Genomic DNA, 27416 nt, shown 5'->3' with positions numbered 1-27416 from the left:
GCTAAGAATAAAGACATTAAAGAAGCAGGAATGAGTGTCTTGTCCAGGGGTGCAGTGCTGCCGGAGCTCACCGGAGTGGTGAGCGGTGGAGCTCTGGGCCTGCGGACGTCGAGTCGAGGAGTGTCGGTGAAGGGACCAGTCTGAAGGTGGGCAAGCTTGCGATCCTTGGTAGAGTCCAGGTAGGCAAGGAAGCGTTTGAGGGTGTGGATCTGGCGTCGAATGAAGTAGAGTTGTAGTCCATTGCAGGAGTGGGTGGGTGAGTGGATGCGCGCGTGTGCGGCTGCGGGAGAGTCAGGGTGAGTTGGTGCCGGGTCGGCACCTCTGTAAAAATACTTGCTTGATAATTATATTTCATGAAAATTAGTGAGTGCAACTGTGCAATATTTTGTCATATTATTAAGTGTTATATGTTTTATTGTACTCGTTATACACTGGGATGTAGTGATAGACTCAAATCTTGTTTGACACTCTTGGGAGACTAGCTTGCCCCCTCCCACACCCTCCCCCCACTTAGCTGTTCTAAGTGTATGAACCCTACGTTTAAATTTGTTTCCGCTTGATGGCTGGTAACAAATAGAGGACGGTTTTAAATTGGCCATTTTTGGGGGGGAAATAGATAGCTCTGACCTGTAGCTGTGTTACACTGCTGATTTTTTTCTGTATGAACCCCTTTGACAGAATTGGGAAAGATTCTTGATTTCATTTTTCCTTTAAAGCTGTATTGGCATGTTATTCAGAGATTTGGAATATTTGTAATGTGCTGATATCTACTTGCAGTAGTTATGAGTTCCTAGATTATTTTCAGATTCTGTCCAACTTTGAATTTCAACTTTTCAGCTGTGGTTAAAAAACAATCATGGATTTTGAAAGACCAATAGTCTTCAGGATTTTGCTTGTAGCTAGGTTACAGATTGAGGGAGAAATTTGGGGAGCTGGGGAGAATGGCAAAGCAACCAAGATGATTGGGGGTGGGAAAAGGTGGTTTTTGGGAAAAGTTTATCTTCCTGGTTGACTATAAATTTAACCCTACCACCCAAAAGTATCCTTTCTTCAGCAATCTCCTGCATTGTTATCAAGAACCATTTGCCATACTGTTTTACTACATGGTTTATCTGGCCAGCTGAGTACATTGTATGCTTGATTTATTTGTGCATAGCAATGGCAGCATTCTGGAAAGAATCTGCATATATATTTTTTAGAAATCGTGTTGTTTCGGGGCACGTGCTCCTGGTTTTGAAAAATAATTCTACCAGATCCGTAAATCAGAGGTGCTTTGGATAGTTTAATGTTACTTTTTGCTCAATTTACTGAAATGATTAAGATGAAACTATTTCTGTAACACCACAGCAGCTTTTGACATGACCACCCCCTCTCCCTCTTCTTGCTCCATGCAGTAAACAATTTATTTTTTGACATGAATTAGAGCTCTTAAATCTATTATCGGCATCTATCATTCAACATTTGGGTAGGGTTACCAATTATCTACTTTCGTGTACAAAAAAAATTATGAACATTGGAAACCAAAATATTTTGAGTCTTTCCTGTTGTGCCATTACAAGCTTGTTCTCAGTCCCCATAATTTGAAAGAACTGGTCATTACTATGTTATTTGTGAAATGTAGCTTTGTGCCGATTGATTGCTGCACTTGCTGTATAACAGTACTCTTTTTGATTCCTGATTGCCTGTAATATTGTTTTGAGACATCTAGAGCTTATGAATGTTTGTCTTTATCTCCAGATTTCAATGCTGTGAAGTTATTTGGAAAATGAATTTAATTTTTTCATAAATATCACATGATTGGAGATAATTTGGTGTGGTCTGGTAATTCAGTTCTCGAGTAATGATAGAAATTTACTCAAATTTTGAGAGCAGGATGGCTCTAATTTACTCGAGCACATAATCTTTATGGCAAATGCCATTGGGTGATACCTATAGTGTGCACCGCACTAGTCTCCTTATTACAAGAAGGATATTCACTGAAGAATGGTACAAAATTGGTTTGTAGGAATAAATCAGAACAGGGAATGTATGCCCATCAGGAAAAAAATTTGTGTTTCTCTGTATACAAACGATGAATGAAAAAATTATGCTGGGATTTGAAATAAAAAATATTTTTCATTTGATTGGATGCACCAGGTGGGTTGGTTAGAAATGTAATTGAAACTAGAGGAAATGTATGTAACCTAGTAATTTAATAAATTCATTATAGATCTCTGAACAATTTAGTTAATTCAGATGTTAATTGGATATACAATGTACAAGGAATAATAGATACATTTAAGGGGGTACAGGTGCACAACCTTTTATCCGAAGATCCAAATAACGAAAACCTCCGAATAGCGGCCATTTTTTCGGTCCTTGAAGAAAGGTCCTTGAAAACGTTCACCGAGGGCGGCCCGCAGAGGTGACAGCAGAACCTTCGGTCGGTCCTCGAAGAAAGGGGAACTAAATCCCCATTCATAAAAGAGAAGATGAGGGTATATTGCGCGGGAGGGTTAATAATTGACAATATGCTGCTGCCTGCCCGCTGAATTAAAAAGTTCCCACGGTAGACTCACGATATACAGTGTTTCGTGAGTCTTGCGTGGGAACTTTTTAACTCAGCGGGGCAGGCAGCAGCAGATTGTCGCTCGCTTCAGTATCACCCCACCTACACCCCTCTGCTTCCCGGCCATGTGTGTGACCCCTTCCCTCCCCTCTCCAGCTCCCCGCCCATTGCACCGGCGCGGGGGCTTTGCACTGTCTTCACGTCGGCGATTGCAGCAGGACCGTGTCAGGACCAATTGGACACCGACCACCAGGCCCACCGCAAGCACGGAGAACCCAGAGACCCACAGCCAACAGCAGCCCAGCCCAGCCCCACTCCAACTACAGAGGAACCTGGGTTGCGGATGACGGGGCGCAGCTCGGGGCGTCGTAGGGGCCCATCGGGGAGCGGCCACTCAAAGCTACGCCGGGAGATGTAGGGCCCTGCCCCGGTCTTGATGTTGGAGCCCCCGGCGGGCGCTAGCAAGTCCGCGGCAATTTACAGCCGCGCCGGGCGTTGTAAGGCCCCCCTCCAGGTCACTCTCAACCTCTATGATGTTTGCGCTCAACCCCGTAATTCGGGCGGGAGAAGTCGCCGCTGCCAGTGCCCCGCAACGCAGTCTCCCACCGGAGACCCGCGAGCTCCCGGTGTCACCATCCACCGGAGTCGGGTCGCAGCAGCTCGCCCCCGCAGCTCTCCACGCTCCGAAGCTGGCTAGCTCCACGGAGGTAGGTCCGTAGGTCCACAGGCTCCACAGCTCCCACCGCCGCCCACCGACCCCCAGGCCCACTGCAAGCACGGAGATCCCAGAGACCCACAGCCAGCAGCAACTCCAGCCCAGCCCCGCTCCAACTCCAGAGGAACACGTAGGGGCAGAAGCTGATGGTGTGCAAGGTACGTCTTGTTCTTGGGGTGGCGGATGAGGGGGCACAGCTCGGGCTGTGGGCGAACTGCCACTTGTCGCTGTAGCGGCCAAAGATCATAGAGGAGCTCCTCTATGATCTTTGGTAGCGGCCCATCGGGGAGCGGATTCCTCTGGAGTTGGAGGGGGAGGGGGGTATTGTGTTGTTTGATCGCCCCCTGCTATCCCAGGGACAGGGAGACACAGCGGCTTTTTAGACTGGTGGGCAATCACTTCCAAAGTTCTGCCCACACAGTCAGTACACTTCTCCTACACTGTATTTCATACAAACATTTATTCTGCAAGAAAAAACGACATTGAAGACTCAAACACGCGATCGAGTAACTGCCAGGATCAAGGCGCAAACTCGCGACCTTGCGGATATGAGCCGAGCACTCTACCACTGAGCCAGCCATTAAAATCTACGCTAAAAAAATTCCATTCCGAAGACCGACAAATTCTGAATTACGAAAAGTGTCTGGTCCCAAGGCTTTCGGATAAAAGGTTGTGCACCTGTACTAGAGAAGCACACAGGTGTGAAAACAATGGACAGGAGTATTGATGTGGGCCAGAAGATGTACACACTCAGTGTAATGTCATTTTGCTCAGGTGAATGTTGAGATGGGACAAATGGTCTGGCTCGAGCTCTCTAGCTGAAACGACAGGGCTAACAAGATGATCACTTTTTTGGATATAGAACTAAGATGATTCATAGACGCCCTGTCCCCATCTCCCATTTGCCATTCTGGCAGTTGGGTGGCGTTTTCTTTTGGAATGGTGTTGATTTCCTGTGGCACAGTGGCCTTCCAGGTAGTTCAGCCAACTCGGGCTCAGCAATTCAGATTCTTATCTTTGGTGCTTTTAGTGCGGAGTTTGCACATTCTCCCTGTAACCTGATGAGTTTGCTTAATTTTTCATCCATATCCCAAAGATGTGCTGGTTATTGGATGAACTGGCTACTGAAAATTACCGCTGGTGTATGTGGGCTATAGGAGAATCAGTGGGAAGTTAAGGGGCACATGTGAGAATAGGTTATTGGGAAATAATTGGGGCAATAATATAGCTGGAGCTTTGGAGTTGTCTTGAAGAGTCAAATAACATCCTAAAGCATAGGATGATAAGGAAATATTACATTACAAAGCTCATTACATGTCTCTTTTCCCCAAGAACAGAGAAATTACTACATCTGCAGAGATTGATGTTGAATTTGGTGGGAGGAACCCTTCATATCAACAATGCTTCCTTGTCTGAAGAAGGGTCTTGACCCGAAATGTCACCGATTCCTTCGCTTCATAGATGCTGCCTCACCCGCTGAGCTTCTCCAGCATTTTTGTCTACCATTCTTCTTTGTTCAATCGCGAGCAAGGTGGGAGCCCCCAGGGTTTTGCCAGGAATGAGTTCAGTCTGCAACTGGGTATCCTGTGGATGCTTTGATGTCTTCTACCTTTCCTCCTTACCAGACATCTCTCGAATGGCTTTACCTGTTTGCTCATTGTTTCCATCATGGGGTGGAGGGAAGGGGCAACAGTACCACCATAGGCCACTGAGGTGGTATTGGCACTGAGGAGGCTGTAACTTCTCTTGCACATGTTGCACCTCTTGGCGAGGCATCATGCCCTGTCTGATGACCAAAAAGTATAATAGGCTCCTGGCTGGAAAAAACAACTGCCTCTAATGTCAACTGTATGAAACACTGGGAGCAGAAATAGAAGATATTATGTTAATCCACTTAAGTATATCACTTTTCTAATGTATTGAGTAAAGTGATTTAAATGAACTAAAGTAGAATTAAATATTACCTATGCATTAAAAACATAACACTCATGGGTGTACAGGTGCACAACCTTTTATCCGGAGTTCCGGAAACCGAAAAACTCCGAAAACCGGCCATTTTCCCCAGGATGTCGTCTGCACACCAAAGCTCGCGTTTGGCGCCAAACGTGACCCGAAACGACCCACGGTCAACCCAGGTCTGTACTACTGTAGCGACTGCCTCTAGAGACACTTAAACATCTGTAAATCATTGCTTAAATGTTAGTTAGTTTGGAGGGCTTTTATGTGGGTGGGGGTGAAGGGGGAAACTTTAATTCTTAGTCCCCTACCTGGTCGGAGAGGCGGGGAGCGGGCAATGCCTTACTGGGTCGCCGTGCAGTAAGCTCCGGAGCGCTGTGGCCGCCAACACCCAGCTGGGGCTGCGGGCGGGCGGCGCCGGTTGTAGCTCCGACCCCAGCAACTCTACACCAGGCTGCGCGGCGCTCCAAATTCAGCGCGGCCCGCGGCCGGACGCCCGCAGCCCCAGCACCGTTGTGGCCGCCGACATGTTGTGTGTCGGCGGCCACAGCGCTCCGGAGCTTACCGCACGGCGACCTGGTAAGGCTTTGCCCGCTCCCCGCTGGTATCCCAGCACTGCGACGCCGCCGACTCCCAACATTCGCGGAGCTGGGGCTGCGGGCGTCCGGCCGCGGGCCGCGCTGGATTTGGAGCGCCGCGCAGCCAGGGGTAGAGTTGCCGGGGTCGGAGCTCCAACCGGCGCCGCCCGTGGCCGGACGCCCGCAGCCCCCAGCTCCGCGATGTTGGGAGTCGGCGGCCACAGCGCTCCGGAGCTTATTGCACGGTGACCCGGTAAGGCATTGCCCGCTCCCCGCCTCTCCGACCAGGTAGGGGACTAAGAATTAAAGTTTCCCCCTTCACCCCCACCCCCCCCCCCCCCCCCCCCCATAAAATCCCTCCAAACTAACTGACTAACATTTATGCAATGATTTACAATGATTCCCCGGTCACCGGGGAGGAGGCAGCCGCTCCAGACTTTTCAAGCCGCCCGCGCTACCTACCTAATCTACGCTAAAAATCTTCCATTCGGAAATCCGAAAAATTCCGAAATCCGACAAGTGTCTGGTCCCGAGGCTTTCGGATAAAAGGTTGTGCACCTGTATTTGGAAATGCTTCAGTAGAATATTTTATTTTTTGATATATACAGTGGAATTCATTTAACTGATCTTTGAATTATGGGCGAGTCAGTTGGACATTGTTAATTTGGATAACTGACTACTGACAACCCTGGTGTTACAAGTGAGGGATGTACCTCCAAAATAATGCCTATATCGAGATTTTTGGTTACATGAGCCATATCATCTGCTCAAGCGTCAATAAATGGATCGACAGGGCTTATATTCACTAGAATAATGGATTGACTGGGCTTATTCACTGGAATTTAGAAGGATGAGAGGGTATCTTATAGAAACATATAAAATTATTAAGGGATTGGACAGGCTGGATGCAGGAACAATGTTCCTGGTGTTGGGGGAGACCAGAACCAGGGGTCACAGTTTGAGAATAAAAGGTAGGCCATTTAGGACTGAGATGAGGAAAAAAATTTCACCCAGAGAGATGTGAATCTGTGGAATTCTCTGCTGCCGAAGGCAGTGGAGGCCAATTCACTGGATGTATTTAAGAGAGAATTGGATATAGCTCTTGGGGCTAATGGAATCAAGGGACATGGGGAGAAAGCAGGAACAGGGTACTGATTCTGGGTGATCAGCCATGATTATATTAGATACATAGAAAATAGGTGCAGGAGTAGGCCATTCGGCCCTTCGAGCCTGCACCGCCATTCAATATGATCATGGCTGATCATCCAACTCAGTATCCCGTACCTGCCTTCTCTCCATACCCCCTGATCCCTTTAGCCACAAGGGCCACATCTAACTCCCTCTTAAATATAGCCAATGAACTGGCCTCAACTACCCTCTGTGGTAGAGAGTTCCAGAGATTCACCACTCTCTGTGTGAAAAAGTTTCTTCTCATCTCGGTCCTAAAGGATTTCCCCCTTATCCTTAAGCTGTGACCCCTTATCCTGGACTTCCCCAACATCGGGAACAATCTTCCTGCATCTAGGCTGTCCAACCCCATAAGAAATTTGTACGTTTCTATAAGATCCCCTCTCAATCTCCTAAATTCTAGCGAGTATAAGCCAAGTCTATCCAGTCTTTCTTCATATGAAAGTCCTGACATCCCAGCAATCAGTCTGGTGAACCTTCTCTGCACTCCCTCTATGGCTATAACGTCCTTCCTCAGATTTGGAGACCAAAACTGTACGCAATACTCCAGGTGTGGTCTCACCAAGACCCTGTACAACTGCAGTAGAACCTCCCTGCTCCTATACTCAAATCCTTTTGCTATGAAAGCTAACATACCATTCGCTTTCTTCACTGCCTGCTGCACCTGCATGCCTACTTTCAATGACTGGTGTACCATGACACCCAGGTCTCGCTGCATCTCCCCTTTTCCTAATCGGCCACCAGTGGCAGTGCTGGATCAAAGGGCTGAATGGCCTACTCCTGCACCTATTTTCTATGTTTCTAGAGTTAAAAAAAAAATTGACACACAAATTGTAGTAATGTGAACTTCCCATGAATATATAACTGAATTTTCAGTGGAATTTTGTTGTTGATTAATGGCACATTAATTGTTTTTAGTAGAATATTTTGAAATTAAATTGAATAAATTCAGCTGATTATTATTATACATTTGACAACATTTTAGTTTCTGCAAATGTGAGAGCATATTGTAGATCACTTTAGACAAACTGAAGTCCCTGTACCACTTTTTTACTCATTTTGTATTCACCTTGGTTTGCCATGCACAATCCTAAGTTTGAAATATACAAGCTCATTATTAGTAACTTTTATAGATGTCAGAATATGCTATGTCATGGTTTAATTTTATATTGTGGACATTTTAAGCAATCCCTTTAAAGGAGATAATTGAAGTAAAGCAGCTCATAAAAGTTCACTTAAGTTTTAAAGCATCAATTTTCGGAGCTGAGCCAGTTTTGCACTCAATTATACCATGTTAAATTGTTGTGGTTTTGACAATGTTGGTGTACATTAATGCTTGATCGAAGCTAAATTAAAAAAATCTTTCCATCATCTTGCATTTTAATATTCGTTCTACAAACAATTTTAAAATCAGTAAGATCATGAATCCCATGTAAGCCTAACCGTGCACAGAAATTGGAAGTTGGACCTGGTCTTTTTTTCTCCAGTGTTTGAAATCCATCAGTAAATTCCGGTCTTCCATGTTTGTCGATGCCATGCATCTCGATTCCTGAACCTGTTTTGTTTAAATTGAGCGGCTGGTATTTTAACAGTTAGATGTGTGGCATTTTGTTGTTTTCTAATAAAATTTGGGTGTCAATTAACTTGTACAGTTAATTTTTAATTGAATGTCCATTGCCAGCAGTCAGAACTTGTGAACATGTTCTTCTTTAAATTTCTGGAGTTACTGGAAGTCTTGTATTGTAGTGGTGCAAGCACATATTATCAATGACATACCATCATACTTTAAAAGAGCCTGTTAGAAAATGGTGCAAAGCAAATTAGTGTTTAAGTGTTGGTATTGAGTGAAGGTATCAAAATCCAAATGACTCCTCAATCATCGAACACAGCAAATCTTTCGTTTTTGTTGTAGGGTCTTTCCTATTAAGTAATTTAGGTACCTGATGAACTTTTACTAAGGGACTTCATTTTCTTTGTATAATGATTAACAATTATTTTTGATTTTACTCAGTAAAATACTTTGTGTTCTCTGTACAATTGTCCTTTTTTTTTTACAAAAGACCGAGTTTCAGTCGGGCATTTTTAAAATACATCTCCCTTATGTGGGACTTGCTGGCAAGAAAGCTGATTTGCTTGTTCCAGATTACCTTTGAATTACTTTTGGAGCTATTTGATGTGCTTATTCACAAATGCTAAGTCTAAATGATACTAATGAGTCAGTTGGGTTTTTACCATAAATTCCCCAGTTATTGCGATAGGGTTTGTGTTTGCAGGTCATTGTCCAGGTCTCTGAATTACTGGCAGTGCTATAAATTCTGTGTGGCACCACTGAATTATATGAAGGCATTTCTCTTCAATCCAATCGTGAATGGGGTTTGTGTTGGTACAGAAACATGATGTCAAGTTAATTTAAATGAATGTTCAGACTTAAATATTTGATAATGGTTTGCATGGATATTCATGGAAGTTATTCAGGAAATGGTGTACATTGCCTTTTGTCTTCGCAATAATACATTCCAAAATGTCAAACTCCATATCAAGTCAGTTGTGAGGATAGCATCTCTTAAACAGATAAACACTTGTGTCTTAGATCATAATCATATTAGTGCTTTTTAGCCAAGTATGTTTTGCAACATACGAGGAATTTGATTTGCCATACAGTCATACCAGTAAAGACAAGACACCCAAATATTTTTTTAACATGAACATCCACCACAGTGACTTCCCCACATTCCTCACTGTGATGGAAGGCAAAAAAAGTTCAATCTTCTTCCCTTCTTTGTTCTCCTGCGGTCGGGGCACTCGAACCTCCCGTTGTCGGGATGATCTTGGCTCCCGCAGCCGGTGGTCGAGCCCTCCGCATCGGGGTGCTCAAGCTCCCACATCGGGGGGATCTCAGCTCCCCCGCGCCGGTAAGAGATTGAAAAAAGTTTCCCTGACCCCTCCCCCACCCCTCACATCCCACATAAAACAAACCAGAGAACGTTAACACATACTTTTAAAACACACTAAAAATAACAAAAAATGCGAAAAGACAGACCGACTGTTGGCGAGGCTGCCATCGCTGTCACATGACTTGTGTATTCATGTTAAAATGCTGTGGTGACTATGCTTTTTCATTGAAATCAAAGATTCCTGATAACATAACATTTATGTTGTGGGGAAGGTGCTGGAATCAATCATAAAAGATGAAATAGCGGCACATTTGGATAGCAGTAACAGGATCTGTCCGAGTCAGCATGGATTTACAAAGGGGAAATCATGCTTGACTAATCTGGAATTTTTTGAGGATGTAACTAGGAAAATGGACAAGGGAGATTCAGTGGATGTAGGCTTTCAGAAAGCATTTGATAAGGCCCCACAGAGGTGATTAGTGGGCAAAATTAGGGCACATGGTATTGGGGGTAGAATGCTGACATGGATTGAAAATTGGTTGGCAGACAGGAAACAAAGAGTAGGGAATAAAGGGTCCCTTTCGGAATGGCAGGCAGTGACTAGTGGGGTACCACAAGGCTCGGTGCTGAGACCACAGATATTTACAATATACGTCAATGATTTAGATGAAGGGATTCAAAGTAACATTAGCAAATTTGCGGATGGGTGGCAGTGTGAACTGTGAGGAGGATGCTATGAGAATGCAGGGTGACTTCGACAGGTTGGGCGAGTGGGCAGATGCATGGCAGATGCAGTTTAATGTGGATAAATGTGAGGTAAACCACTTTGGTAGCAAAAACAGGAAGGCACATTATTATCTGAATGGTGTCAGGTTGGGAAAAGAGGAAGTATAACGGGATCTGGGGGTCCTTCTTCATCAGTCAATGAAAGTAAGCATGCAGGTGCAGCAGGCAGTGAAGAAAGTGAATGGCATGTTGGCCTTCATAACAAGAGGAGTTGAGTATAGGAGCAAAGAGGTCCGTCTGCAGTTGTACAGGGCCCTTGTGAGACCACACCTGGAGTATTGTGTGCAGTTTTGGTCCCCTAATTTAAGGAAAGACATTCTTGCTATTGACGGAGTGCATCGTTTACAAGGTTAATTCCCGGTATGGCGGGACTGTCATATGCTGAGAGAATGGAGTGGCTGGGCTTGTATACTCTGGAATTTAGAAGGATGAGAGGGATTCTTATTGAAACATATAAGATTATTAAGGGTTTGGACACGCTAGAGGCAGGAAACATGTTCCCGATGTTGGGGGAGTCCAGAAGCAGGGGTCACAGTTTAAGAATAAGGAGTAAGCCATTTAGAACGGAGACGAGGAAACACTTTTTCTCACAGAGAGTGGTGAGTCTGTGGAATTCTCTGCCTCAGAGGGCGGTGGTGGCAGGTTCCCTGGATGCTTTCAAGAGAGAGCTAGATAGGGCTCTTAATAATAGCGGAGTTGGGGGATATGGGGAGAAGGCAGGACCAGGGTACTGATTGGGGATGATCAGCCATGATCATATTGAATGGCGGCGCTGGCTCGAAGGGCAGACTGGCCTACTCCTGCACCTACTGTCTATTATATTTAGCTTAACTGTTGACTGCATATATCCATGCTGTTAAAAGCTAATAAAATAGATGAGAATGAACTTGAAATCGGATCATGCAAGTTACTTTACATTCCGTACACTTTATACTTTTAATAACAATGAGGTAAAACTCAGTTCATCTGGTACTTTGCTGAAGCCAGATTTTCACAACACACTTTTAAATCACTTTTTTAAAGATATTACACAGTAGTATAATACTAGCACCCGATGCTACCGTAGACTTTGCGCGGTGTGGTATAAGTAGAATTTGGAACGCCTCCTTCATTTTTAAGTCACATTTGTAGGTCCCTGTACATAAGGCATTTTCTTTAACATCCTCCACCCAGACTGAACCTTCACTCTGAATAATATTCACTCTGTGTCTCTTTCCTTGTAAGTATTGAAAGTTATCGAGTGACCTTAAATGAAGTGCAGGAAACAGTCAGTAACTTTGCATGGAGTGTGGAAAACGGGCCGGGTGAGTTTAAAGGGAGTGCAGGAAATAGGACCTGGGATTGCTTAAACTGAGCACAGAAAATAGAATAAGGTGAGCAATGGGCAGCGGATTATTAGAGTTTTAGGGTAGCAATCAAGTGGCAACATTTTGAATGAATTAATTACATAATAATTTAAGTTTCATTTTACTTTATTTTGCTCAAGTGAGGGTGTTCACAATTGGGGCTACAATTCCATTGCAATGGTGACGCATTTTTCTCATGGCCTTTCCAGTTAATCCTGTTTATTTAATCTGAAACAATGTAAAGGACAACACAATCAACTGCATTAACCAATTCCCTATACAATACGCTTGCATGCACCAATTTCTAATACTTGGTGTGGGGGCGGGGGTGGTTGGGAAGAATAATATTTCCTATCCATGTTCATAGTTTATGATAACCCGTGATCTGATGTCAAATGGGATACTTTGATCACACATGCTATTTAAGCCAAGGAGCACTGCAGGAATTTATTATTTTCAGCAACATACACTTTACAACTCATCTAGAAATTGAAAGTTGTACAGCATGGAAACAGGCCCTTCAGCCCAACTCATCCATGTCAACAAAGAAGCATACCTGAACTGGTCCTGTTTGTCTGTATTTGGACTATGTACCTGTGCAAATATCCCTCATTCGAATTGCACTTGTCTTTATACCTTCCTGTGACAGTTTGTTCTATCTACCCACTACTTTGTATGATTAGTTATATTTAGCTGATCCGCTAAGTTATTCCAGCACTTTGTGTTAAACACTGCAATTTAGTTTCTTGCCCACCTCCTTAATTTCACTATCAATGGGACCTCGCTGAGTAACCCCAATAATAGTTGCTTTCACCCACTCGTAAAATTAAAATCAGTTTGTCATGTATACCAAGGTGCAATGAGCTTCCTTGCTCACATAAAGCTCAAGAGTAAACAGTATACCCACAGTAACGATAAATACAAAATTAAATAATGGGTGCAAAACAGCAGAATGGTGCAAGATTGTAGTGCAATCCAGACTAGTGAAAAAACCCCAAAACAATCTATTTTCCATTGATCGTGGTGTATGTTGGTAACTGTAGCATTTTCACTTTATACAGAACTCCACCCTGTAGTTTTTACATGCATCTCATGTAGTTCTATGCTCAATTTAATGCTCTAACTATTTAAGAATCTTCCTCTTTCAATGCAGTAAACTCTGTATTTGTATTTATTTGTATAAATTAAATCTTGAGAGCTCTTTCTAACTCTCTCTTGAAAGCATCCAGAGAATTCCACAGATTCATAACTCTAGGTGGAAAAAATAAATCCCTGTCTCTGTCCTCAATGGCCTACCCCTTGTTCTCAAAATGTGGCCCCTGGTTCTGGACTCTCCCAACATCGGGAATTTGTTTCCTGCCTCTAATGTGTCCAATCCCTTAATCTTATGTTTCAATAAGATACCCTCTCATCCTTCTAAATTCCAGTGTATACAAGCCCAGTCGCTCCATTCTTTCAACATATGACAAGTCCCGCCATCCTGGGAATTAACCTCATGAATTTACAATGCACTTCCTCAATAGCAAGAATGTCCTTCCTTCAAAATTGGAGACCAAAACTGCATACAGTACCCCAGGTGTGGTCTCACTAGGGCCCTGTACAGCTGCAGAAGGACCTCTTTGCTCCTATACTCAACTGCTCTTGTTATGGCCAACATGCCATTGACTTTCTTCACTGCCTGCTGTACCTGCATGCTTACTTTCAGTGACTGATGTACAAGGACACCCAGATCTCATTGTACTTCCCCTTTCCCTTTTTCCTAACTTGACACCATTCAGATAATCTGCCTTCCTGTTCTTGCCACCAAAGTGGATAACCTCACATTTATCCTCATTAAACTGCATCTGCCATGCATCTGCCCACTCACCCAACCTGTCCAAGTCACCCTGCATCCTCATAGCATCCTCCTCACAGTTCACACTGCCACCCAGCTTTCTGTCATCTGCAAATTTGCAAATTTGCTAATGTTACCTTTAATCCCTTCATCTAAGTCGTTAATGAGGAAATATAGAAACATAGAAAATTCGGCCCTTCGAGCCTGCACCGCCATTCAATATGATCATAGCTGATGCATATTGTAAATAGCTGTAGTCCCAGCACCAAGCCTTGCAGTACCCCACTAGTCACTGCCTGCCATTCTGAAAGGGACTCGTTAATTCCTACTCTTTGTTTCCTGTCTTCCAACCAATTTCCAATCCATGTCAGTACCCTACCCCAGTACCATGTGCTCTAATTTTGCCCACTAATCTCCTATGTGGGACCTTATCAAAGGCTTTCTGAAAGTCATCCACTGGCTCTCCCTTGTCCATTTTCCTAGAAATTCCAGAAGATTAGTTAAGCATGATTTCCTCTTCGTAAATCCATCCTGACTCGGATCGATCCTGTTACTGCTATCCAAATGTGCCGCTATTTCATCTTTTATAATTGACTCCAGCATCTTCCCCACCACCGATGTCAGGCTAACTCTTCCACACCAGACAAATAATATGACACTGTCACAGATACAAACCAATGTCATGTTCATGTGTTTTTAGTCAGTTTCCCATTTGACTCTTGAAACTGAGGTTACATTAAGAGCTCTGCCTCTTCCCTATCACATCTCATTCACCACTCTCTTGTATTCACTAACTAATGCAGACTCGTGAGTGAATATTACCTTGATTTGAAAATTCTTATTTCAAATCCCTTATTGTTTGATTGCCAACTGGCTTTAACTCCACTTCTCACCTGCCACAATAGGTGTACTGCTTTAATTTTCGCCTCTTGAAACATTTGATGCCATTATTGAGGTGTTGCGTCTGTAGCTATTAATGCCTAAAATCTTTAATCCCCTTCCTAAAGGTCGGCCCCCTCTTCTTTAAAAACATTAATATCTGCTCTTTGCGTGTTTATTCATTTCTGAAGCACTTTTGAACATATTACAACATTGAAGGTGTCATGTATACAAATTGTACAGATAAGAGCTTTAACCTGTAGAACTGTCTTTGTAAACAGTTTAATTGCTCTTTTGTCTTGGATTATAAATGCTCAGATCATCTAATCAATAGAAGTAGGTTAGGTATGTAACTGAACTTCATAAACTGTAATCATGTTGGTCATAACATGCTCGGCAAAGATGCATTAGTTGTCAATTAGTCACACCTCCTTGTTTGCACATTTCTGGTGGATAAACTTAAATTTGCATTTGTACAATATCAACAAATCTTGTGAAACAGTTAAGTGCGAGTTATGTGACTGAAAAGAGGGAACCAGCATCTCAAGTTTCAAAGAACCATTAATTAGATGAGCAGTATTTAGTAGTTGCCGACAAATTAAGGGGAAAACTAATCTGAATGCTCTAAATATTTTCTTTCCTTCTCCAGTCAGTTGATTATATTTGGATTAAATGAAACATCACACATAAGGAACAAGCAAGAACATTTCAAACTCATTTTACAGCTACTTGACTTCTATTAAAATTGTGTAAATTAAGTTTTGTTTTTGGAGCCTAATTTTTATCATGTATATAGAGGTGTGCATTTGATTTTCATTTCACGTCATGTTTTTAACTGGACAGCAAGTGTAATCTTGACCATAGGTGTTGACTACGGCTGTACGACCATAGGTGTTGACTAAATTGGTTACAATTACACCTTATGCTGAGCTGGCTGTAATCCACAAGTACAGTTTACATTGACCCACATTCAAATCCATGTTTAACCTGTCCCACGGTACGAGTTCATTCTAAGAGTTCTCCCGAGTTTGCCCTGATTCGAACTCTGAGATTTACGGTAATGGCTACTCGTCGGTACTCGGGGCTCTCGTCGACAATTTTCATCATGTTGAAAAATCTTCATGAGTCTTCCTGTGCTTACCTGCCGTTAGCGAGTCTTCCTGAGTACCTGCCATTAGCGCTAAGAGACGTCCCCGAGCTCCGACGTACCAGCTGCGTTCATTCTCCATGCTTATCACGAGTTTGATTTTTTTTTAAACTCGGGAGAGCTCTTGGAATGAACTCGTATCGTGGTACAGGGCTATTAGGCTCTCTTACTCCTTGCAAAGCAGATATACCAGCTTTTAGGCAACACAAAACTGTTACTGGAACTGGAGGGCTTGAATACAAAGAGATTGTGGATACGTTGGGACTTAGGAGGCTGATGGGGTGACCTTAGAGGTATATAAAATCATGAGGGGCATATAACTTGAAAAAACCCTGTTTTTTCTCCAAGATAGTAGAATCTAAAACAGAGGATTAGATTTTAAACGAGAGACGAACAATATGACAGGGACCTAAGGGGCAACATTTCAACTGAGAAGGTGGTGGGCATGAAGAATGAGCTGCTGGAGGAACCTAGAGTGGTGGGCACAATTTATGTACAAATGTTGTTTAAACAAGTTTATGGAAAGATAAGGTTTAGGGGGCTTTAGGTTAAAGCTAAAAAAATGGTCAATTCTTGAGTGGCCAAGTCAATCACCTGATCGGAACCCAATTGAGGATGCCTTTTATGCTGAAGAGAAAACTGAAGGGGACCAGCCCCCAAAACAAGGTTAAGCTACCGATGGCTGCAAAACAGGCCTGATAGTATCACCAGAGAAGACACCCAGCAACTGGTGATGTCCAGTTAGTCTGACATTGGTAGTGGGGAAGATGCTGGAGTCAATGATAAAAGATGAAATAGCGACACATTTGGATAGCAGTAGTCAGCATGGAATTACGAAGGGGAAATCATGCTTGATTAATCTTTTGGAATTTTTTGAGGATGTAACCAGGATAATGGACATGGGAGAGCCAGTGGATGTAGTGCACCTGGACTTTCAGAAAGCATTTGATAATGTCCCACATAAGAGAATAGTGGGCAAAATTAGAGCACGTGGTATTGGGGGTAGGGTGCTGACATAGATAGAAAATTGGTTGGCAGACAGGAAACAGGGTAGGAATTAACGGGTCCCTTTCAGAATGGCAGGCAGTGATTAGTGGGGTACCGCAAGGCTCAGTGCTGGGACCGCAGCTATTTACAATATATATTAATGATTTTGATGAAGGGATTAAAAGTAACATTAGCAAATTTGCAGATGACGCAAAGCTGGGAGGCAGTGTGAACTGAGGAGGATGCTATGAGGAAGCAGGGTGACTTGGACAGATTGGGTGAGTGGGCAGATGCATGGCAGATGCAGTTTAATGTGAATAAATGTGAGGTTATCCACTTTGGTGGCAAAAACAGGAAGGCAGATTATTATCTAAATGGTGTCAAATTGGGAAAAGGGGAAGTACAATGGGATATGGGGGTCCTTGTTGATCAGTCACTGAAAGTAAGCTTGCAGGTACAGCAGGCAGTGAAGAAAGCGAATGGCATGTTGGCCTTCATAACAAGAGGAGTTGTGCATAGGAGCAAAGAGGTCCTCCTGCAGTTGTACAGGGCCCTAGTGAGATCACACCTGGAATATTGTGTGCAGTTTGTCTCCAAACTTGAGGAAGGACATTCTTGCTATTGAGTGAGTGCAGCGTATGTTCACGAGGTTAATTCCCGGGAAAGCGGGACTGTCATATGTTGATAGATTGGAGCGGCTGGGCTTGTCTACTCTGGAATTTAGGATGAGAGGAGATCTTATTGAAACATATAAGATTATTAAGGGTTTGGACACATTAGAGGCAGGAAACGTGTTCCCAATGTTGGGGGAGTCCAGAACCAGGGGCCATAGCTTAAGAATAAGTGGTAAGCTATTTAGAATGGAGATGAGGAAATACTTTTTCACACAGAGTTGTGAGTGAGTGGAATTCTCTGCTTCTGAGGGCAGTGGAGGCTGATTCTCTGGATGCTTCAAGAGAGAGTGAGATAATGCTCTTAGGGATAGCGGAGTTAAGGGATATGGAGAGAAGGCAGGAACGGGGTACTGCTTGTGGATGATCAGCCATGATCACATTGGTGGTGCTGGCTCGAAGGGCTGAATGGCCTACTCCTGCACCTATTGTCTATTGTCCATGAATCGCAGACTTCAAGCAGCCATTGCATTCAAAGGATATGCAACAAAATAGTAAACGTGACTACTTTCATTTACATGACATCGCCGTGTCCCAAACATTATGGTGCCCTGAAATGGGGTGGACTATGTATAAACACTGCTGTAATTTCTACATGGTGAAACCAAAATGTAGAAAAATGGCCTATAAAAATCTGACAATGTGCACATGTGATTTTTTTTTTTTTTCTATTACAAAGCTCAAATTGTGGAGTACAGAGGCAAATAAATAAATGATGGGTCTTTGTCCCAAACATTTGTAGGTTTGATAGATTGAAGGTAGTTAACAAAAGATGCGGAAATTACACCAGACATTTTTTCTGCAGTGAGTGGTGTGCATCTGGAATGCATTGCCAGAGAAGTAATGGAGGCAGATTCAATTGTAGCAGTAAAAATGAAGTTAGATAAGTATTTGAAATACAGAAATTTGCAAGTGTGGGGAGAGGGTAGTGAGTGGGACTAGCTAACTTTGCAGAACTTCATTTATGCTTTAAACTTGACAATAGTTTAGATCTTTGATTTTCTTCCAGTCTCTGTTTAAAAATAACTGCATTTTACTAACCAAATCTGTTGCCTTTGTTTCTTCTCAGCTTGAGCTATGGAGCATCACATCCAGAAACTGACCTCATTCATAGACAGGCTTATGCAACATCTCACCAGCTGTCTGGCTATACCACTACACATCCCACAGGTAAAAAATGATTTAGAGTGGCATTGTGTAACTTTCTTTCAAGTTTATTAAAAAAAAAAAAAAAATGGAATAAAAACAGTGTTGAAAATATTCATTTGGGCAGGCTGCATCTGTGAAGAGAGGTGTAGGAAGGAACTGCTTACACAAAAGATAAATATAAAATGCTGGAGTAACTTGGGGCAGACGGCATCTCTGGAGAGAAGGAATGGGTGACGTAGGAATGTTACAACATTTTGAGATTTTAAAAATCAAGCCTGTAATTTATCCCATCAGATAAAGCATAAAAATAACTTTAATTCAATACCTAATTCACTTTCATATCTTCAGTATTACAAAAGTTATGGTCATTTTCATACTCAGAAATTAGCATCTCGTTCCCTATTGCTTTTCCATTGACTTAATACCAAAGCTATGATCAAGGACAGTCAAAATGAAGATTTAGAATTTAGAAGACCTAAACTTAAAAATTAAGAGAACTGAATGAAATTTTCAGTTATTATAGATAGAAGCATTCTGAAACAAATATGAAACGTCTTACTTGGATGACCTGAAATTAAAGCATATAATAGGCTGTGGGCCGAGGAGCTTTATTCTGCAGTTTTGTGACCCAAGTCACCACACTACATGAAATTTTCACATATTGTGTAAAAAAAATTATATAAATCACCCCTGAAACTCGATATGAAGAAGACTTGCACATTTTTATTAAATTAGAGAAAAACCGGAAAAATGTTGGGTAATTTTTAGTCCAATCAAAGCACGTTTAACATTGAGTTGTCTGCCAGTTGGCCAATCACGCGCTTTGTTTCAGGCTAGCACACAAAATGGCTGAGGGGGCTTCACAGATGCCTATTTTACTGGAGATTCCGATGTGTTGTTCTGTGGAATAAATGTCGTGGAAACTTGCAGCAGGTAATTGTATTTAGTGGGAAAAGCATTAAAAAGGCTGAAGAAAGTGCTGCTAAGTTGATGGAAGTGTTGAAAGTGATGGAAGTCTTGAAAGCAAAGTCTCTGCTGAGGTCCTGGAACACAAAGATTAAGAGCCAGGAACCAACTCTAACTAAAAGGTAAGATCTAAAGTCTGAATTTATGAAAATCTATCTGTATGGAGTTTAATTAATTCAATTGCACCCTTTTATTCATTCACTTACTTCATTCATTCACTTACTTCATTCATGAAGTTGAGGGCCTAAACTATATGTTTCCATAACAGTCAATTAAACATTGTCACTAATGCCAGCCTGTTGTAGAGTAATAAGTCTTTAACAGCTAATCTCGGAGCTGCCCGCGAAAACTTACCGGGAAAAAGTGCTCCGATCGCGGGGCTGAAAACGACCGCTATAGACGGCACTATGTACAGCCTCCCCCCCCCCCCCGCCCCCGCCCGCCCGCGGAGATGATCCGCGGCTCCGTGTTCGCGAATCGGCCGCTTATTAATTGAGACCGCGGCTTCACTTTACCGCGAGTACCTATGTCCCGCGATCGGAGCACTTTTTCCCGGTATGTTTTCGCAGGCAGCTCCGAGATTAGCTGTTAAAGACTTATTACACTACAACAGGCTGGCATTAGTGACAATGTTTAATTGACTGTGTTATGGAAACATATAGTTTAGGCCCTCAACTTCATGAATGAAGTAAGTGAATGAATGAATGAATTTATTCACATTATAAAAGGGTGCAATTAAATTAATTAAACTCCATACAGATAGATTTTCATAAATTCAGACTTTAGATCTTACCTTTTAGTTAGAGTTGGTTCCTGGCTCTTAATCTTTGTGTTCCAGGACCTCAGCAGGGACTTTGCTTTCAAGACTTCCATCACTTTCAACACTTCCATCAACTTAGCAGCACTTTCTTCAGCCTTTTTAATGCTTTTCCCACTAAATACAATTACCTGCTGCAAGTTTCCACGACATTTATTCCACAGAACAACACATCGGAATCTCCAGTAAAATAGGCATCTGTGAAGCCCCCTCAGCCATTTTGTGTGCTAGCCTGAAACAAAGCGCGTGATTGGCCAACTGGCAGACAACTCAATGTTAAACGTGCTTTGATTGGACTAAAAATTACCTGAAATATTTCCGGTTTTTCTCTAATTTAATAAAAAATATGCAAGTCTTCTTCATATTGAGTTTCAGAGGTGATTTATATAAAAATTTTTACACAATATGTGAAAATGTCATGTAGTTTGGTGGCTTGGGTCACGAAATCCTATTTCTAGACACATTTTTGATGCTCGGCCCACAGCCTATAATTAGTTTGTTACCTAATTGTAGCTAATAACAAAATTGACCGTTGTGACGGAAATAGTAATAAACACCCAGACTGCCATGAAAATTCAAAAATTTGATATTCTCAAGATCATAACTTGAATATTATTGTATTATGTGCTGTAAGTCCATAACAGGTAAAGAAATTACAATTTCTAGCAAAAGACCCAAGTCTTTATGGGGAAGATCAGTTGCTAGCTGGTACATTGGCATATCATAATCAGTAGCATCACCCTCCTACTCAGATTGTAACCAATAAGCAACTCTGTACACCTTGTTTTTCCTCAACTTTTCAATTTTGGCATTGTAGACTACATGTTTTTGCTCTTCGAACCACGCATGGCATATTTTTCTGCCCACTACTTTCCCATTAAGAATGTCCTGTAGGTCATCACATTTGGAGTAGTCCAAATTCGGATAATCTCTGCGAATGCTGTCTAAATCAGTCTCTTTTGCTGGGCATTTGGATTGACATTTTTGCATTTCTTCTTCGGAGACAGTAAAATGTAAAGAAGAAAAAAAATGTAAAGAAAAAAAAAACACTGAACCGCATTAACAGAAATAAGTTATTATTTGCAGTTTTAGAAAAAAGGTAGAAAGGATAAAGTTAAATGCTAAAACAAATAAACAAAATGTCATATTCATCAGTTTCATCAAATCAATTACATTTAATTACAAGATCTAAGCACCTATCCATTTCTTAAGAAAAGGCAAAAAAATTTAAATAGCCTAAATATTCAAATAACAAACTGATCCCATTCACATAAGAATTCACAATATAACATGATTTTTAAATCACACTTTGTCATGAATTTATATGCCAAATGGAAGGAATTTAACGTTTAATTCCTATAAAATAATCCAGAAATATCCACTCAAGATAATCAAAATCAATATTTTTTGCACAATACATCTGACTAAAACTACTGGGGATATTTAGTATGAAAATATTGATCATGGATAGACAATAACACAAAATATAGATGATTAAGATGTTCTTATGACATGATTGTGCAAAAAAATAATGAATTTGATTATCTTGAGAGTGGATGTTTCTGGAATGTGATTGATTGGAATATTGCCGTTGCCATAAATGTTAAGCCCATATCGGCAGGCAAGACATGTGCGATTCGTATGGGGGCCTAAATAACATTTTTTGCATCATAAGATTAAAATGAAGCCACACCAAAAAGCAAGATAATGTCAAATAAACCACATACTTTTGTTTTGTCCTGATATTGCGATCCGTGATGTTGCAGTGGCAGATCTGCAGCGCTGCTGATGGTAGGTTTTGTAACAACGCTAGGTGATATTTTGGGTCTCAACCCGAAACTTCACCCATTCCTTCTCTCCAGGGATGCTACCTGTCACGCTTAGTTACTCCAACATTTGTTGTCTATCTTCTGTGAAGAGAGAATCTGTGTTGATGTTTCACGTCCATGAAGTTTCATCAGATCTGAGAAAAGTTAGAAATTAAACAAATTTTACAGAAAAAAATGTGTGACTGTGTGACTGTCACCTATTTACTATAACATGATATGTATTAAAAAACATCTTTTAGCTTTCCTTTGAAATCTGTGTTCAGGTAGTTTGTGGAATCTGCAGTTTGTGGTTTTATTTTAAATTAACAAATAAATTGACAGCGTGGCTGTTTTTCCAACTAAATGTCTCTGGACTGAGTCCAAAGACTTGAGATATTTTAAAAACAAATTGAGCCATTTTTAATGTTGATTACATTAGAATTATGTAGAATACAGCACTTCCCAATCATTTTCAGTACCTTATCGAAAGCCCCTGTTATAGCCCACTAAGACAAAGGCAACAAGAAGTGTAGGAATGCTGCCACCTACAGGCACTCCTCCAGGTCACACAGTTTTGACATGGAAGTACTCTAAATTGTTGTTCTAACGGCAGGAACTCCCTGCCTAACAGAACTGTGAAGGACCCTTCACCACAAGGACAGGGGCAGTTCCAGGGCAACCATCTTTCATAGGGAAGGGCAATAAAATGAACTTTGACATTGCTACCAACTTCTGTAAATAAAATTTAAAAACAATCAGATGCTTGCCAAGAATCACGTACTATATAATTTCATCATAAAAATGTGATGTCCTGATAGATCATTGACCTGAAATGTTACTTGTTTTTGTTTCTGGATGGTGCCTGACATATTGAATGTTTCCAGCATTTTTCTGTTTTATTTCATATTCCTGAATTTTTTTTGCTTTTTGATTAATGAATTTCCTGGCAATGAAGACGCTATTTAATACCTAAAAATAAGGCACGAAAATTTACCTGTGTCTAGGAGGCCGAAGGTTCGGTTGTTAGCTAAGACAATTGGACTTGGCCATCCCTCAGTAAGGCAACATCAAGAACGATGTGGGGGGGCAAAGAGTTCCTTTCACAGCGCGTGGGGAGTCTGGCCCGGGTCAGCACGGTCATTGTGGCCGGGAAGGGGCCGGACAACGGAACCAGCCGCCACCTTGGCGCCTTCTGCCTCCCCGCTCACCACTGGCAGTGCTCTCCGTCTGAAGACCTCTCCTGCTGCTCGCCGGTCTCGCTCATGTCAGCCACTTCCCGCAAATCCTTAAATACCGACTACCGCCGGGAGCAGGACACTCCCCCACCCATTCAGTCATTCAGAATGGAGGAGAACTGGAAGCCTTGGGAAAATTGAATTGTTACTTTCTTTATTTTTTTAAATTTTTTTTTTGAGCGTGAGAAATTCTATGCCTTTTTTCAAAATTTAGCAACTCAAATGAGGGCGCGTCTTTGACGCAGGTGCGTCTTCATTGCCGGGAAATATGGTATGTCCGTTTTCTGTTTGGTTAATTTTTTTCACTCTTAAAAAGGTGAATAGGAATAATGGGGCAGAGTTGCACTGAGAGAGGAGGCTTTTTAGGAAGAGGTTTGAATTGTCTGCTCTGTTAGATTTAAAAGCAGAAGTGTTATTCCCAGTATTAATAGCTGATGATTTTGGAAATACTCAGTCTGACAGCAATCTGGGGAAAGGGTCACATTTGCCACTTCTGGTCCATAAGAAGTAGGGACAATGAAATATGTTTTTTTAAAACAGTTCCAGAGAAAGAACTGGAATGTGATAATACAGGGTAAATTGGCTGTCAACAGTATTGATGAAGCTGACAGGAAAACAATGGGTATTGGCTAGCGAATAACAATGTGTGCTGGTGGATATATAAATTGGCAATGAATGAAATAAGACTTATCAAAAGAAGAAAAAATTAAGCTGAATGTCTTAAATGTGAGATACAAGTCTATACATACAAATAATCTGAAATTTGATTTTGTGTTGAGTAAAGTCTTTAGTCATAGGATGAGAAGCCTGTGTGTATATTTATTTCAGTTATTCAGCATCTATAGCACTATGCTATTTGTTAATGTTCTTCCCTTTGACTTTTTACTTTGTCTATTGCTCAAGTAACGTTGCTTAAAGTACCATAAAAATGGCTGCCACGGTTCTTGCATTAAAATGCAAGCTTGTATTGTTATGCTTTATGTGCAACTTAAACTCCTCACTCTTGGATTATCAACTGTGTCGTGGCTGAAAATAGAACATCTCTGAGGGGTTCATTTTATTTAACCAAAATATAAGAATGTTACAGTTAGGGCTGACTATTATAAGACCTATTGCAATTGTGCTGTGCTCTCTCCAGCTCCACTTTCTCATTTTGTTGTCCAAATTTTTTTTATTTTGAAGAAGGAACTGCATATGCTGGAAAATCGAAGGTAGACAAAAATGCTGGAGAAACTCAGCGGGTGAGGCAGCATCTATGGAGCGAAGGAAAAAGCCAACGTTTCGGGTCGAGACCCTTCTTCTTCAGAAGGGTCTCGACCCAAAATGTCGCCTTTTTCCTTCGCTCCATAGATGCTGCCTCACCCGCTGAGTTTCTCCGGCATTTTTGTCTACCTACTGCTAATTTATTTTTTATTTTCTCAATGTGCCTCGTTACTTTAAATCCTCAAAATTTAGTGCCTATTTTGATAGCCTTCCTCCAGATTTTTAAATTATATTTTGTGAAGAGCAACGTTTAGAATTTCTGTTTTACATTATTCCAGTCCCAAAAAGAGAGCCTATCAACCATTTCTCCCCTTTTTTTTGTTTATGGCCACATTGCTTTCTTTTCTTATATTTGTTCATGTAATATGGTTGATGTTGGCAAGCCCTGTGTTTATTCTACATCTGAATTAATTATCTTGCTAGGCCTCCAGGGAAAGCATTGTCCAGTGTCAAGTCTGCGCATGATACGTGTATAATTTGTTGTATTAATAATGAATTACCATTACTAATATTTAATTAAATGATGCAGATTTATTTTTGCGCCAATTTAAACTCCACAATTTCTGTTATGAAATTGGCTGACTCTGATGGCTTGTCCAGCATCTTTCCTATACTGTTACTATACCTCTATAATGCATGCCATGATTTTACCAGCAGCAATTCTGTGCAACGTCGCATCCACTCTATCCAAGCCTTTTGCTATTCTGTACATTTCATTGAAGGCCCCCTCATTCATCTATACTCCAGCAAATAAAGGGCCAGTGCCATCAAACGCTCATCATATGTTAACCTACTCATTCCTGGGATCATTCTTATAAACCTCCTTTGGACCTTCTCCAGAGCCAGCACATCCTTCCTCAGATATGGTGCCCAAAATTACTCAATATTCCAAATGAGGCCTGACCCGTGCCATATCGAGCCCCAGCATTACATACCTCTTTTTTGGTATATAAACCCTCTTGAAATAAATGCTAGCATTATTTGCTTTCTTTACTACTGATTCGACTTGCAGATTAACTTTTTGGGAATCCTGCACCAGCACTCCGAAGTTCCTTTGCACCTCCGATTTCTGGATTCTCTCCCCATTTAGAAAATAATCTATGCCTTTATTCCTACTACCAAATATATCAAGGTTTGGTGAGGCATGTTAATTTAAATTAATTAAAATAACGTCGACCAGTAAGACACATCAACTTCCAGTCACCTTAGATCTCTGTGTATGTTGTTAAATCAAAATAACAAAGTCTGGTAAGTCTTTCTGCTGATTTGCAAGCTAGGTTACATCTCCTGTAGTAGTTGGGGAAGGTACTTGGAGAGGGGGTATTTTGGCTGGAAAGGGATGATTGAACCAAGGAGTTGTGGAGGGAGTAGTCTCTATGGAAAGCTGATGGTTTCCGTAGAGACCAATCCCTCTGCAACTCCTTGATTCACATCTCTTCCCAGCTAAACCCCCCATTCTCCAGGTACTTTTCCCTGCAACCACAGGAGATGTAACACCTGGCCCTAGACCTCCTCCCTTGCATCCATTCAAAGATCCCAGCAACCCTTCCAGACGACACCGGGTTCACATGTTCCCCCTGTAACCTCATTGACCTCACTCGGTGCTCCCAACATGGACTCCTTTGTGAGACGAAGCATAAACTAGGCAAACGTTTACCCATACTGACATTTCTGCCATATGCAAACTCAAGGAAAAGCATCTCGTATTCCACTTGGGTTTCTTACAACCCAATGGTATGAACATTGAATTCTCCAATTTTAGGTAATAACCAATACCCCCTCTCCTCTTTTCCCGTCTGTCCCTCTTCCCTCTGCCCCATCTGGATGCATACCCATTTCTTCCACTAGGCTGCTCCCCATCACCCCCAATTCCCTTCTACCTATATCTCTTCCTCTGGCTTCACATTTCACACCACTTCTCTCTTTATTGTACAGCCTTTTTTTGTTTTTCTTCTTTGGCCTTTGTCCACCCATCTGCCAATCAAAACTGTTCTCGCCTGTATCTACCTATTACTCACCCGACTTTGTCTCCTCCCCCCCCCCCCCCCCCCCCCCCCCCCCAAATCTCACTGCCAGCTTCCAATTAATATGAAGGGTCCCCACCCAAAACGTCATCTAACCCATGTCTTCCCGAGATGCTGCCTGACGCTGAATTACTCCAGAACTTTATTTTGTGAACTGGCATCTGCAGTTTCTTGGGTCTGCATGACTGACTATATCCTGTTGTATTAATTGTTGTCTGCATTTGTTCAGGGCTCTCCAGTTTGTTTGATGCAACCATGCAACATTCTGGCAGCGGAGCATCAGAGACCTCAGTTATGAACTTCCTTTCGGCAATTGAATCACGCACCCCTCAGGCTGGACCTGCTACAGCCTCCCTGCTACCACAGTTCAGAACACCTTCATGGCAGACAGGTAAATTATGAAGCCAGGAGACTTGGCTTTCTATGGTGAACTTATTTTACACAAGTGTTTCCCCACGTCAATTGCAGCATCAATGGAAATCATAAAGACCACAAGGTAAAGGGAATCTGAGCTTGAATGAGTGAGTATTTGCAAATATGGTGCATCTATGAACAGCTCTTAATTTTTTTTAAAGTGTCAGGTTCCTGGAAGGGAACCTAATGCAACGTAATTTGTGTTCCTATT

The 27416-nt window shown here is 42.0% G+C and overlaps 1 protein-coding gene across 1 annotated transcript in view; it reads left to right on the top strand.

Moving 5' to 3' along the window:
* qser1 (glutamine and serine rich 1) overlaps positions 1 to 27416 on the top strand; it is an 84876-nt gene that overhangs the window by 25848 nt on the left and 31612 nt on the right. The window contains exons 2-3 of the mRNA XM_033038763.1: positions 18599 to 18699; positions 27021 to 27182. Coding sequence (XP_032894654.1) covers positions 18599 to 18699; positions 27021 to 27182 — 263 coding nt within the window. The remainder of the gene's footprint in view (positions 1 to 18598; positions 18700 to 27020; positions 27183 to 27416) is intronic.

Source organism: Amblyraja radiata, chromosome 20 (genome assembly GCF_010909765.2).
Source record: "Amblyraja radiata isolate CabotCenter1 chromosome 20, sAmbRad1.1.pri, whole genome shotgun sequence".
In the NCBI taxonomy this organism is placed as follows: Eukaryota; Metazoa; Chordata; class Chondrichthyes; order Rajiformes; family Rajidae; genus Amblyraja; species Amblyraja radiata.
Note: the sequence above shows the minus strand (reverse complement) of the source record. Positions and strands in the feature narration are given on the sequence as shown.